The 15,969-nt window shown below is 49.4% G+C and overlaps 1 protein-coding gene across 3 annotated transcripts in view; it reads right to left on the bottom strand.

Annotated features, from left to right (window-relative positions):
* DOCK8 (dedicator of cytokinesis 8) overlaps positions 1–15,969 on the bottom strand; it is a 360,169-nt gene that overhangs the window by 219,781 nt on the left and 124,419 nt on the right. For all 3 annotated transcript variants that reach the window (XM_075317756.1, XM_075317746.1, XM_075317764.1), the window contains 3 exons: positions 15,490–15,702; positions 14,694–14,779; positions 9,763–9,829 (listed from right to left, as the gene is read on the bottom strand). In XM_075317756.1, coding sequence (XP_075173871.1) covers positions 9,763–9,829; positions 14,694–14,779; positions 15,490–15,702 — 366 coding nt within the window. The remainder of the gene's footprint in view (positions 1–9,762; positions 9,830–14,693; positions 14,780–15,489; positions 15,703–15,969) is intronic.

Genomic DNA, 15,969 nt, shown 5'->3' on the forward strand with positions numbered 1-15,969 from the left:
GGTCAAACCCTTAAAAATAACCCCATATCATTATTCCTCTTCCACCAAACCTTAGTACGCACAACGCAGTCAAAAGAAGGGAATTTTGTTTACTTACCGTAAATTCCTTTTCTTCTAGCTCCTATTGGGAGACCCAGACAATTGGGTGTATAGCTTCTGCCTCCGGAGGCCACACAAAGTATTACACTTTAAAAAGTGTAACCCCTCCCCTCTGCCTATACACCCTCCCGTGCATCACTGGCTCCTCAGTTTTGGTGCAAAAGCAGGAAGGAGGAAACTTATAAATTGGTCTAAGGTAAATTCAATCCGAAGGATGTTCGGAGAACTGAAACTATGAACCAAAGGAACAATTCAACATGAACCACATGTGTACACAACAGAACAACAGCCCGAAGGGAACAGGGGCGGGTGCTGGGTCTCCCAATAGGAGCTAGAAGAAAAGGAATTTACGGTAAGTAAACAAAATTCCCTTCTTCTTTGTCGCTCCATTGGGAGACCCAGACAATTGGGACGTCCAAAAGCAGTCCCTGGGTGGGTAAAAGAATACCTCGATAAAAAGAGCCGAAAACGGCCCCCTCTTACAGGTGGACAACCGCCATCTGAAGGACTCGCCTACCTAGACTGGCGTCTGCCGAAGGATAGGTATGCACCTGATAGTGTTTCGTGAAAGTGTGCAGACTAGACCAGGTAGCCGCCTGACACACCTGCTGAGCCGTAGCCTGGTGCCGCAATGCCCAGGACGCACCCACGGCTCTGGTAGAATGGGCTTTCAGCCCTGAAGGAACCGGAAGCCCAGAAGAACGGTAGGCTTCAAGAATCGGTTCCTTGATCCACCGAGCCAAGGTTGACTTGGACGCCTGCGACCCTTTACGCTGGCCAGCGACAAGGACAAAGAGCGCATCTGAACGTCGCAGGGGCGCCGTGCGAGACACGTAGAGCCGGAGTGCTCTCACTAGATCTAACAAGTGCAAATCCTTTTCACATTGGTGAACTGGATGAGGGCAAAATGAAGGTAAGGAAATATCCTGATTGAGATGAAACGGGGATACCACCTTAGGGAGGAATTCCGGGACCGGACGCAGAACCACCTTATCCTGGTGAAAAACCAGGAAGGGGGCTTTGCATGACAACGCTGCCAGCTCCGACACTCTTCGGAGCGACGTAACCGCCACTAGAAAAGCCACCTTCTGCGAAAGACGTGATAGAGAGACATCCTGCAGCGGCTCGAAGGGTGGTTTCTGAAGAGCCCTTAGCACTCTGTTAAGATCCCAAGGTTCCAGCGGCCGCTTGTAAGGTGGGACTATGTGGCAAACTCCCTGCAGGAACGTGCGGACCTGCGGAAGTCTGGCTAGACGCTTTTGAAAAAACACGGAAAGCGCCGAAACTTGTCCCTTGAGAGAGCCGAGAGACAAACCCTTGTCCATTCCGGATTGAAGGAAGGAAAAAAAGGTGGGTAAGGCAAATGGCCAGGGGGTAAAACCCTTATCAGAGCACCAGGATAAGAAGATCCTCCAAGCCCTGTGATAGATCTTGGCGGACGTTGGTTTCCTGGCCTGTCTCATAGTGGCAATGACATCTTGAGATAACCCTGAGGACGCTAGGATCCAGGACTCAATGGCCACACAGTCAGGTTGAGGGCCGCAGAATTCAGATGGAAAAATGGCCCTTGAGACAGCAAGTCTGGTCGGTCTGGGAGTGCCCACGGTTGACCGACCGTGAGGTGCCACAGATCCGGGTACCACGACCTCCTCGGCCAGTCTGGAGCGACGAGGATGGCGCGGCGGCAGTCGGACCTGATCTTGCGTAACACTCTGGGCAGCATTGCTAGAGGAGGAAACACATAAGGTAGTCGAAACTGCGACCAATCCTGAACTAATGCGTCCGCCGCCAGAGCTCTGTGATCTTGAGACCGTGCCATGAATGCCGGGACTTTGTTGTTGTGCCGAGACGCCATGAGATCGACGTCCGGCGTTCCCCAGCGGCAACAGATCTCTTGAAACACGTCCGGGTGAAGAGACCATTCCCCTGCGTCCATGCCCTGGCGACTGAGGAAGTCTGCTTCCCAGTTTTCTACGCCTGGGATGTGAACTGCGGAGATGGTGGATGCTGTGGCCTCCGCCCACAGCAGAATCCGCCGAACTTCCTGGAAGGCTTGACGGCTGCGCGTGCCGCCCTGATGGTTGATGTACGCGACCGCCGTGGCGCTGTCCGACTATATGCGGATCTGCCTGCCCTCCAGCCAGCGATGAAACGCCTTCAGGGCCAGATACACTGCCCTTATTTCCAGAACATTGATCTGAAGGGAGGACTCTGTCGGAGTCCAGGTTCTCTGAGCCCTGTGGTGGAGAAAAAACGCTCCCCACCCTGACAGACTCGCATCCGTCGTGACCACAGCCCAGGATGGGGGCAGGAAGGATTTTCCCTTCGACAGAGAAGTGGGAAGGAGCCACCACTGAAGAGAGGTTTTGCCTGCCAGGGAAAGAGAGACGTTCCTGTCCAGGGACGTCGACCTCCTGTCCCATTTGCGGAGAATGTCCCATTGGAGTGGACGCAGATGAAACTGCGCAAAGGGGACTGCCTCCATTGCTGCCACCATCTTCCCCAGGAAGTGCATGAGGCGCCTCAAGGGGTGTGACTGGGCCCGAAGAAGAGAGTGTACCCCTGTCTGCAGCGAACGCTGTTTGTCAAGCGGTAGCTTGACTATCGCTGAGAGAGTATGAAACTCCATCCCGAGGTAAGTCAGTGACTGGGTCGGTGTCAGCTTTGACTTTGGGAAATTGATGATCCACCCGAATCTCTGGAGAGTCTCCAGAGCCACGGTCAGGCTGTGTTGACATGCCACCCGGGAGGGTGCTTTGACTAGGAGATCGTCCAAGTAAGGGATCACCGAGTGGCCTTGAGAGTGTAGGACCGCCACAACGGATGCCATGACCTTGGTGAAGACCCGTGGGGCTGTCGCCAGGCCAAACGGCAGTGCCACAAACTGAAGGTGTTCGTCCCCGATGGCGAAACGCAGGAAGCGTTGATGCTCTGGTGCGATCGGCACATGGAGATACGCATCCCTGATGTCGATTGATGCTAGGAAGTCTCCTTGGGACATCGAAGCGATGACCGAGAGGAGAGATTCCATGCGAAACCGTCTGGTTCTCACATGTCTGTTGAGCAGTTTGAGGTCCAGAACGGGACGGAATGATCCGTCCTTTTTTGGCACCACGAACAAGTTGGAGTAAAACCCGCGACCACGTTCCTGAAGGGGAACGGGGATCACAACTCCTTCTGTCTTCAGAGTGTTCACCGCCTGAAAAAGTGCCTCGGCTCGCTCGGGGGGCGGAGATGTTCTGAAGAAACGAGTCGGGGGACGAGAGCTAAACTCTATCCTGTAACCGTGAGACAGAATGTCTCTCACCCATCGGTCTTGGACATTTGGCCACCAGGCGTCGCAAAAGCGGGAGAGCCTGCCACCGACCGAGGATGCGGTTTGGGGAGGCCGAAAGTCATGAGGAGGCCGCCTTGGAGACGGTGCTTCCGGCGGCCTTTGGCGGACGTGACTTAGACCGCCATGAATAAGAGTTCCTCTGGCTCTTCTGTGGCCTGTTGGACGAAGAAGGTTGGGACCTGGCTGAGGGCCGAAAGGACCGAAACCTCGATTGAATTTTCCGTTGCTGAGGTCTGTTTGGCTTGGACTGGGGTAAGGACGAGTCCTTTCCCTTGGATTGCTTAATAATTTCATCCAATCGCTCGCCAAACAATCGGTCCCCGGAAAATGGCAAACCGGTTAAGAACCTCTTGGAAGCAGAGTCTGCCTTCCATTCGCGTAGCCACATGGCCCTGCGGACTGCCACCGAATTGGCGGACGCTACCGCTGTACGGCTAGCAGAGTCCAGGACGGCATTCATGGCGTAGGATGAAAATACCGACGCCTGAGAAGTCAAGGACGCAACTTGCGGAGCAGAGGTACGTGTGACCGCATTAATCTCAGACAGACAAGCTGAGATAGCTTGGAGTGCCCACACGGCTGCGAAGGCCGGGGCAAAAGACGCACCTGTGGCTTCATAGATGGATTTCATCAGGAGCTCTATCTGCCTGTCAGTGGCATCCTTGAGCGATGAACCATCTGCCACTGAAACTACGGATCTAGCCGCCAATCTAGAGACTGGCGGATCCACCTTGGGACATTGAGCCCAACCCTTAACTACGTCAGAGGGGAAGGGGTAACGTGTGTCATTAAGGCGCTTATTAAAGCGCTTGTCCGGAAATGCTCTGTGCTTCTGGACAGCATCTCTGAAGTTAGAGTGATCGAAAAACGCACTCCGTGTACGTTTGGGAAACCTAAACTGGTGCTTTTCCTGCTGCGAATCCGACTCCTCTATAAGTGGAGTTGGGGGAGAGAGATCTAGCACCTGGTTGATGGACGCTATAAGGTCATTTACTATGGCGTCCCCTTCAGGTGTATCAAGATTGAGAGCAACGTCAGGTTCAGAGCCCTGAGCTGCGACGTCCGCTTCATCCTCCAGAGAGTCATCAAGCTGAGACCCCGAACAGCGTGATGAAGTCGGGGAAGATTCCCAGCGAGCCCGCTTAGCCGGTCTGGGACTGCGGTCCGTGCCGGAGTCCTCCACGTGAGACCTAGGGGCCACCCCAGGAGCACGCTGCGGCGCAGCCCGAGAGGGCCCTGGGGGCGATGATCCTACAGTGCCCGGGGCCTGTGTAAGGACCGGTCTGGACTGCAAGGCTTCTAGTATCTTAGCAGACCATCTGTCCATAGACTGAGCCATGGATTGTGAAAGCGACTCAGAGAGTTTCTCAGCCAAAACTGCAAACTCTGTCCCTGTCACCTGGATAGGGGCAGCCGGCGGTTCTACCTGAGCCGAGGGTCCCACCAGTGCCCGAGGCTCCGGCTGAGCGAGTGCAACAGGGGCCGCGCATTGCTCACAGTGAGGGTAGGTGGAACCTGCAGGTAACATAGCCGCACAAGAGGTACAGGTTGCAAAATAACCCTGTGTCTTGGCACCCTTGCTCCTTGTGAACGACATGCTGTTGTGTCCTAGGAGAGTGATCACTGAGGGTATATAGCCAGCAAAAAACAATGCGGCCGAACAGAGAAAATGTATACAGATATATCTATAAATATATACACTTCGGCACCCCAGGGGGACCAGCACCGGTGACCGGTGTGGCTTACCGACCGCCCAAGCGGTTGTGTGACCACCAGATTCCCTGCCTTGGGCCTCCCAGAGCTGCAGAGCTCGTTCCTGAAATCCTCCACCGGCAGAATGATGTAAAAATGGCTGCCGGAGCTCTCAGGGGAGGAGGGGGCCGTGGGCGGCGACTAATAAAGTGCGGGAATCTGGTGCCCCACAGTGATCAGTGAGGGGGGAGGAGGACATCTAAAGTATGCTCCAGCCCTCACTGTCGACGTCAAGTCGACCGTCCCGCCCTTACCCCTGACTGGCAGGCCCGGGGGCGGGAGTTATGGTACTAGGCCGCAGAAGCCGGGGACTAAATTTAATACCGCGGCCGACAAACAGGCCCGGTCGGCGCGGTAGTCCCGGCCGTCATAAAAATACAGCAGCCGCTGCGGTGTCAGTGACACGAGCGCTCCATACACCGTCCCCAAGGGGACACAGAGTACCTTTTGGATGCAGGGCCTGTCCCTGATGATATTAAGTCTCCTGTCCGGCAGATTCCCACAGGGGCTGCGGAGGGAGCCCGATCCCAGTGCCTGGATGACCGGATAGGATCCCACTTCTCCCAGAGCCTCTAAGGGATGGGGAAGGAAAACGGCATGTGGCTCCAGCCTCTGTACCCGCAATGGGTACCTCAACCTTAACAGCACCGCCGACTTAGTGGGGTGAGAAGGGAGCATGCCGGGGGCCCTGGGGCCCTCTTTTCTTCCATCCGATATAATCAGCAGCTGCTGCTAACTAAAATGTGGAGCTTGCGTGAATGTGTGCCTCCTTCAACACAAAGCACAAAACTGAGGAGCCCGTGATGCACGGGAGGGTGTATAGGCAGGGGGGAGGGGTTACACTTTTTAAAGTGTAATACTTTGTGTGGCCTCCGGAGGCAGAAGCTATACACCCAATTGTCTGGGTCTCCCAATGGAGCGACAAAGAAAAGGTAATGTTCTCCTGGCATTCACCAAACCTATACTCGTCCATCAGACTGCTATGTAGCAAAGTGTCACTCCATAGAACACGTCTCCACTGTTCCAGAGTGCTGTGGTGGACACTCAATCCATCCCATTGGGCTTGGTGATATAAGGCATTTATACAGCTGTTCGGTCATTGAAACACATGTCAACAAAGAACCCAGTGCACATTTTTTCGTGCTGATATTCATAAAAGATGAGGTTCTGAAGTCTGCAGTTATTGAGTTAGCAGTGCTTTGCTCACTTGTTTGCACTATGCAACGCAGTATTCCGAGACCCCGCTCTGTAATTGTTCATGGTCTAGTTCTTTGCGGCTGAGCTGCTGTGGTTCCTAAATCCTCCCACCTTTCAATAACACCCTGACAGTTCTATGTGGAATATTTAGGAGAGAAGAAAATTCAGAAATTGACTTGTTAAACCAGTGGCGTCCTATAACAGTACCCTACTTAGATTCAGGGAGCTCTTTAGAACAAGCCATTCTTTCACAAATGTTAGTAAAGGCAGATTACATGGCTAGGGGGCTTGATTTTATATACCTGTGCCAGTAGGACTAAATGAAGAGCCCAACCTCCATAATTAAGAGCAGTGTCCCCATACATTTGTTCATAAATTTTATGTAGAGGGGTTCTTTTGATGTCCTCCTAAAGTTCCTGGCCAGTAACTTCTGTAATGGTTTCGACTGTTACTCAGGCTTTTCCAACCTTGTCTGAAGTGCCCAAACATAAAATTATAGATGTGATGGATTCACACAGAAGCCATATTGTGGTGACCAGGGGCGTAACTACCACGGTCGCAGTGGTCGCGATTGCGACCGGGCCCGGAAGGTTAGGGGCCCGCAGCCGCCCGGCAGATCAGCAGCTAGCTCCTTTCTGTGAGAGGAGCTGCGCTGTTCTGTCGAAGACCACGCAGCGCGGCTGCTATATGACCCGGCCGCCGCCCCTGACACCAGGCCCCCATGCCTGGTGTCAGCGCTCCCGTCACTCACCGCGCTCCCGTCACTCACCACGCTCCCGTCACCGTGCTTCCGTCACTCACCGCTCTCCTGTCACCGCACACTGCTTGCTTTGATATTGCATAGAGTGGCCGGCGCCGTTCTATGCATCATCAGTCTTCCTCTGTGCCTGCGCGGTGACGTCACTCCTGTGCGACTGCTGTGTGTGGTGAGAGCACAGAGCACAGGAGGACGCCGACCAAAGCCACGGGGGAACGAGGACAGAAGTGAGGACAGGCAGCGGTGAAACAAGTAGAGGTGAGGACAGAACTGCGGTGGAAGGAGAAGAGAGGTGAGTACTTGTTTTTTTCTTTTTTCTTTTTATAAATCAGTGAGTACACAGGACGGCTGGCTGCAGGACACATGGAGTCCTTGGAGAGGGCCTGGCTGCAGGACACATGGAGTCCTTGGAGGGGCCCTGGCTGCAGGAAACATGGAGGCACTGGGGGGGCTGGCTGCAGGACACATGGAGTCCCTGGGGGGGGCTGGCTGCAAGACACATGGAAGATCTGTGGGGGGGGGGCTGGCTGCAGGACACATGGAGGATCTGTGGGGGGGCCCTGACTGCAGAACACATGGAGGCCCTGGGGGGGAGCTGGCTGCAGGATACATGGAGGCCCTGGGAGGGGCTGGCTGCAAGACACATGGAGTCCTTGGGGGGGGAGGTTGGCTGCATGACTCATGGAGGCCTGGGAAGGGGCTGGCTGCATGACACATAGAGACTTTGGGGGGCTTGCTGCATGACACATGGAGGCCCTGGGGGGGGGGCTGGCTGCAGGAAACATGGAGGTCTATGGGGCTGCATGATACATGGAGGTCTATGGGGCTGCATAATAAACATGAAGGACACCTTATACATGGACTATATGGGTGCATTATACATTGAGGAGTAATATGAAGGTTTATGGGGCTGCATTGTAATACATATAGGACTATGGGGGCTACATTATAATATATGGAGGACTATGGAGGCTACTTTATACATGGAGGACTATGGGGGTGCGTTATAAAACATGGAAGACTGTGGTGCAGTATAATATATGGAGAACTATGGGTGAATTATAAAACATTGAGGACTATGGGAAATGCATTATAATACATGGAGGACTATAGAGGTGCATTCTAATATATGAAGGGTTATGTGGGACCCTTTATACTATATGTAAGGCTGTGTGGGCGCCATTATAGTATTTGGAGAACTATATACGAGGGGGGACAAAGATACAAGCATGGGATGGGAATGTTTTGTGCTGAGGGAAAAAGGCTCTTTCCCTCAGTACCCACTTTCCCATGCTCTGCTATACATCTTCTCTCAGCACCAAGCTTTCCCATGCTCTGCTATACATCTCACAGCACCCATCTTTCCCATGCTCTGATATGGGAAAGCTGGGTGCCGAGGGAATGATGTATATCAGAGCATGGGAAAGCTGGGTGCCGAGGACAAGATGGATATCAGAACATGGCAAAGATGTGTTCTGATAGAGGGATTTCAGATCATGGGAAAACTGGGTGCTTAGGCTAAGAACCAAGTGTCAGCATCATTATCCTGTACCCTGATTGTCAGCGTCATTATCCTGTACCCTAAGTGTCGATGTACGTGGAGGGGGGGCCCCAATCCAAATTTTGCACCAGGGCCCATCAAACTCTAGTTACGCCACTGGTGGTGACCGCAGTGATTTCCAGAAAATGCAATCTCCATACACTTCAGTGGTATGGTGGCCGTGCTTACAAGCTCCACCTCCATTGAAATCTATAGCACGTACAGAAAGAGCCAAGCAAGCAGCCCTCGCTGTCAAGCATTTAAGTCATACAGTGGATATGCCATAAATGAAAATATCCCTTTAAAGAAAGTTATGTGTACAACGCATTGATATGCTTTATATTAGACCATGTATGGCTTTCTATATATGATAGAAATCACTTAGGCCTCTTTCACACGTCCGTGAAAATCACGCACGTGTCAAAGGTGCGTATTGCCCTCCGTGAGCAGTGTTTATGGCACACGTGTGTGCTCCGTGTGTTATCCGTGATAACACATGGAGAATGGGAACTTTCTACTCACCTGTCCCTGGCGTCGCTGTCCGTGGTGCTGATCTTCGGACACTGGTCCTGCCAACTCCCGGCTTCTGCTGCTTCTGGCCGCAGTGAAGTGAATATGCAATGAGCATAATGAGCGGCGGTCGGCAGCAAGTGACAGCAGCGGCAGAGACAGCAGGGCTGGAGAAGGCGAGTAAAGGTTTTTATTTTTTTCTCGCAGACACATGCGTTTTCTCTGGTGCGTGTCACACGGAACACATCCGTTTGACCCGTTTGCGTTCCGTGTGACACCCGTGATGCCGGAGAAAAACGGACATCTCTACGTGTAGAGCACACGGTCCAAGGCAGAATATGCATGTGAGCGCAGTACCATTGATTTTAATGGGTCTACGCGTGCCCGTGTCTCCGGTACGTGAGGAAACAGACCAAACATGTACCGGAGACACGGACGTGTGGAGGAGGCCTTAAGTTGTATAGTGCAAGAAAAAAATAATTGGCCAAAAACAGATGCATAGATTTTCATTCTAGTGCAGTATAAATGAGCTTTACACATGACGTCTCCCAGTATACTACATTTTATTACCTTTTTTCTCTCTTTACAATCATAAAGTGCAATAGTTGCAAACATTGGCTCAATGTCAATGTCAAACCTGTTAGAAAAGAGGAAGAGAGAAGAGTTACACTCCATGAAGTATATACATTCATATGTGATTTTAAGCAAACCCTTCACATCAAGCAAGCACATTATCTGTGGGCAGCATCTAAGGCCATGTTCACACGGTGCATTTTTGCAGCTTTTTTTTGCTGCATTTTTAATGCAAATCAATAACTTATTTTTTTAGAGTATCAGAAAAATCTGTGAGATTTCAGAAATCTTATGCACACAATTGTTTTTATCCCCGACTAAACTGTAAAAGTGCTGCATTTATGAAAACTGCAGAATGTCGATTCTTCAGCGTTTTTGCAGCAGTTTGTTTTCATATATTTTTCATCATGGAAAGCAAGAAGTGTGAAAAAATGCAAACATGTGTTTATGCTGCATTTTTGATTAATAAAACATGTACTGTAGACAAAATAAACATAGGCTACATCAGAAAACACAGCAAAAATGCAACAAAAGATTAAGCAAAACCTGCTTTTTGCAAATAGTCTCTTTAATGCCAAGAGAGCAGGTTTTTCCTGAAAAAAAAAAGCCAGCAAAAGCGCATTATGTGAACATAGCCTTACAGTATGGGAGGAGATGAACGGAAAAGCTTTATATGTATACCTTATCATTTACAATGTTATCTCATAGTTACCGTGTTTTTCCAAAAATAAGACCTCCCCCAAAAATAAGCCCTAGGAGGGATTTTCAGAATTTTCAGAGCTAGGCTTAAATAGAAGACATCCCCCCAAAAATAAGCCCTAGTCACGGATCAATAATGAAGTGTCTGTGAGGCTAAAAAAGTTACAGATATTGCAGGACCCTTCATTATAGACAGCGGACACCCTACATCAGTAACATCACACTCACCAGACGCCGAGCGGCAGGACCTGCAGTGATCGCACCTCTGCACACATCACACACACAAACACAATCAGATCTCACACACACAAACACAATCAGATCTCACACACAAATATCCGATCGCACACACAAAACACCAGATCTCACACACAAATATCCGATCGCACACACAAAACAACAGATCTCACACACAAACATCAGATCAAACACACAATCAGATCGCACACATAAACATCGGATCACACGCAAACATCAAATCATACACACAAACATCAGATCGCACACACATCTGATCGCATACATACTCACTACATCCAATGACACCGATCTCTTCTCGCCGGCAGAATCCTGAGAGGCTGTGCGGTGGAGCACAAGGACCTGCAGAACAAGGCCTGTGGCCGGACACATGACTTAAGCCTGCTTTACACGAGTTGATCTATCATACGATAGCACGAGCGATCGTACCCGCTCCCGTCATTTTTGCGTCACGGGCAAATCGCTTCCTTCCGGACGACCTCGCTGTGGGTGACGAACGTCCACTTCCTGAAATGGGAGGGACGTTCGGCGTCACAGCGACGTCACACGGCAGCCAGCCAATAGAAGCGGAGGGGCGGAGATAAGCGGGATGTAAACATCCCGCCCACCTCCTTCCTTCCATTAAGCCGGCGGGTGCCGTGGGACGCAGGTAAGCTGTGTTCATCGTTCCCGTGGTGTCACACGGAGCAACGTGTGATGCCACGGAAACGATGAACAACCTGCACCCATGAAAATAAACGAGATTATGAAAGTTAACGACGAGTACACGACTCACGATTTGTGAGCGATACTGCGTCGCTCAGAGGTGTCACACGAGACGACGTCATGCGCTATGCCGGATGTGCGTCATAAAAACCGTGACCCTGACGACATATCACGCAATCTATCGTCTCGTGTAAAGCCCGCAATACTCCCATCATTCCCTGTGGCCGGAAGCGCTGGATGTGATGTGTACGATGTGATGTGTGCGATCTGCTGTGTGTGCGTGTACGCGCGATCGGCTGTGTGTGTGTGTGTGTGTGTATGTGATCTGCTGTGTGTGTCTGCGATCGGCTGTGTGTGTCAGCGTGTCAGCTAGCAGCAGGGGAGGACGGCGTGCAGCACCCACCGGATATCACAGGATGGACCTGGGAGCCATGCAGACGTCCGGGTCTGGTGAGTATGAGTCTCCTGGGAAGTTGGGGGGTCTGCTTTTTTGGGGGGTAAACTTACCCCCCAACCGTGTTTCTCGAAGAATAAGAACTCCTCCAAAAATAAAAGCACTCGTGTTTTTTTGGGGTGCAAAAAAGATAGAAGACCGTGTCTTACTTTTGGAAAAACACGGTAGAGCTGGGAGACATGATTTGCAGAACCATGATCAAGCAACCAGATCAGTGTTTTATGACCGCTGGATGGGAGCCCTGCGAATCGCCTCTTACCTCACCGCATTTACGGCTCTTCTTTTGATTAGCTGGGCTGACGTGAAGTCATTATTACAGTTTGATGGACACCCAACACCGTGCCCAACTGACTAATCAAAAAAGAAGCCGTGGATGCAGTAAGAGGTAAATTGCAGGCCTCCTGTTAGTGGTCCCATAACACTGGCTTGGCTGCTGGTCCTGGATCCTGCAAAATGGTTCTTCCATCTCTTCTCATAGGCATATATGAGCCAGTGAGCTCAGATCAGGAGATCCAGCAAGGATATCTGATCCGTGCATGTAAAATCAGAGGATAAATTAGAGAAGAGCAATTCGATAGAAAAAGGGATTACACTCGGACCAATGTTATTCAGTGATCGGGTTTTTTTTCTCAGCTGTATGTGACATGAGAAAAAAAATCAGTATGCTGTGATTTGACTACAAAATCAGTATATTATGAGGGAAAAAAAAAAATCAGATTTCATACGGACCCTTAGGGGTACTTTGCACACTACGATATCGCAGGTGCGATGTCGGTGGGGTCAAATCGAAAGTGACACACATCCGGCGTCGCTGTCGATATCGTAGTGTGTAAAGCGTTTTTGATATGATTAACGAGCGCAAAAGCGTCGTAATCGTATCATCGGTGTAGGGTCCGACATTTCTATAATGTAGCTGCAGCGACGGTACGATGTTGTTCCTCGTTCCTGCGGCAGCACACATCGCTGTGTGAGAAGTCGCAGGAGCGAGGAACATCTACTTGTGTCACGGCGGCTGACGACGTCTATGCTGAAGGACGGAGGTGGGCGGGATGTTTACGTCCCGCTCATCTCCGCCCCTCCGCTTCTATTGGCTGCCTGCCGTGTGACGTCGCTGTGACGCCGCACGACTCGCCCCCTTAGGAAGGAGGCGGGTCGCTGGCCAGAGCGACGTCGCAGGGCAGGTGAGTGCATGTGAAGCTGCCTTAGCGATAATGTTCGCTACGGCAGCGATCACAAGATATCGCTGCTGCGACGGGGGCAGGTACTATCGCGCTCTGCATCGCAAACATCGGCTTGTGATGTCGTAGTGTGCAAAGTACCCCTTAGTTTGGCAACTGATTTTAACAGATATGTTACAATTCTGTAAAATGGGAAACTGTAAATGGTCCTGTAACAGATCAATAGCACACAGACAGCACTTTTCTGGATGAGAATGGGGCTGATATTTTACGAATGGATGTATGAATGTAAAGTTTCATCATCCTATCTTATTTCTTTGTAGGTAAAGCCAAAGACTTATCAGCAGCCCCTCGTATATGCGCTCGTGTGACCCTAGCCTAATGGGCAATATTAGCTGGTAAATTACAGCTTTCATTGCATACACATATGGCGATCCATCACTAGATAAAACTGCCCACTGGACTCCGAAGCTCACATTGAAATGGGATACCATCATAAATGACAAATCATACAGAACCCAAAAGTCTATATATCAATACAGCCTCAGACACTGAGGGTCCTAGGTGATTATATCAGTGGTCATGACATATTCACGGATGTATCACCCACTGATTCTGGCACTGATATACATTATATTACATGTGGGATAGTAAATGTGATTGGAAAGATCAGCCCATGCAACACTAAAGGCTGCTTTACATGCAGCGACATCGCTAGCGATGTCACTCATGAAACCACCCGCCCCCGTCGTTTGTGCGTCACGGGCAAATCGCTGCCCGTGGCGCACAATATCACTAACACTCGTCACACGTACTTACCTTCCTAGCGACGTCGCTGTGGGCGGCGAACAACCTCCTTGTTAAGGGGGAGGTTCGTGTGCCGTCACTGCGACGTCACACAGCGGCCGACCAATAGAAGCGGAGGGGCGAAGAGTAGCCGCATTAATGACACGCCCACCTTGTCGACGCAAGTAAGGTGTTGTTCGTCATTCCCGGGGTGTCACACGTAGCGATGTGTGCTGCCTCAGGAACAACGAACAACCTGCGTCCACAACGACCAACGAGATTTTGAAAATGAACCACGTTGAGATCAATGATTAGGTGAGTATTTTTGATCGTTGCTCATAGCTGTTACACGCAACAACATCGCTAACGACGCCGGATGTGCGTCACGAATTCCGTGACCCCGACGACATATCGTTAGATATGTCGTTGCGTGTAAAGCCCCCTTAACTGCTGTCAATCTCTCTACAATTGTTATTTTCACTCGGGCCACTAGATGTCACACTAATGTTTTGTAAAAATGAGTTTTTATCTTTATAGAAACTAAGATTAGCCACTCAGTAATAGTTATTGGAAGGTACAGGGTCTATGTGAGTCTTCCAGGAAAAAGCAGGATGACATAGCTACCAATAGATGGCACTAGAGAGACAGGTTATTTAATATTACCGCATACTCCAATAATCCTGTAAAATCATGCTAGGGCTTATTTTCGGGGGAAATATTCTGTAACGCTCAAACATTCCTCAATACTATTAAGATAAAACATCTTTCATAAGACAAATTCAAGATATTCCTACAAAACAGACATTCAGAAATGAGAACCGATAATAAAGTAATGTTTTCTACTGTACTTTAGAGTGTGTAGCTTGACCATTATCCTGTATCCCATATGTTCCTTTGGACAGTCTGGTATAGGGCGTATTTCAACAGTATCCTCCTGAAATGTATGTAGTGAGCATTAGGGACAAAATGTACTAAATATTCATGATACTTTATTTTTTATCAGAAAAGTGGCTTTAATTAAAAAAACATTTCCCACTAATGCACGAATGCTCCATGTATGTTCTTACTTATATGATGCATTGTTGTAACTTTTTTTTTCTGAACCAAATTAGTATTGGCAGGCAAAATGCTGCGTACAATGTACGCGTTTCTTCACATGGGACGAAGGCGTAAGAAAAGCCTGGTGGGGTCTTGAAAAAATAAACAGTGATGGGTGATAGTAACTATTCGTGTTCAGATTATTTGTAACGAATCCCAACAAACCTAATGCAAAGTCAATTGGGAACCCAAGTATTTTTCTTGTCGTGACGAATACTGGAATAGTACTCGGTAAGCATTATTGCAAAACGAATAATAATAACAATTATTTTTCTTGCCGTGATGAATACTGGAATAGTACTCGGTAAGCATTATTGCAAAACGAATAATATTAATATAATAATAACAATTATTTTTCTTGCCGTGACGAATACTGGAATAGTACTCGGTAAGCATTATTTGAAAACAAATAGTTACCATTTGCCCATCTCTAATAATGATTTATGGGGGAAAAAAAAGATAACAAGCAGGAACAAATTGATAAAAGATGACATGTAAAATATATAGGATAAAGTGAGGAAGTAACTGGAATATGTATGTATATACCTCATCCATTGGTGGACTAAGGGCAAAAATCTCTGCATGTCGGTTGGCTTTACGAGCTTCCTCAGTTTGCTTCTCCAAGTCATCCACATTTGTAAGTTGGAGAAGATTCTTTAGACGAGTTTCTGGATTTAAGCCACGTAGGTCAAATTCACAGGAAGCATTGGTAGATTTTTCAGATTCACCAGACAACCTCATTACGAGACCCCCATCAGTCTACAAAAAAATACACAGAACAATCAGGCCATTATATTGTGGGCTGGCGCTTCATAATAGAAGTTGCTTTGCAATCTACTTCATTAGAAGACAGTGCAGTAATAAACCACAAAGGACAATCCTGTGATAAGCTGAAATAATTTGTCAAATACATGAGGTAGCTGTTCTCTAAGGAAGTGTTCAAATTACAGCTTTTTCCCAGCCCCCTTACCTCTACGGAGAAAGAGAAACAAACAAGAAATATACATCCACAACTTAAAGGGGGTC

The sequence above is a fragment of the Anomaloglossus baeobatrachus genome, chromosome 1, assembly GCF_048569485.1.
Source record: "Anomaloglossus baeobatrachus isolate aAnoBae1 chromosome 1, aAnoBae1.hap1, whole genome shotgun sequence".
Lineage (NCBI taxonomy): Eukaryota > Metazoa > Chordata > Amphibia > Anura > Aromobatidae > Anomaloglossus > Anomaloglossus baeobatrachus.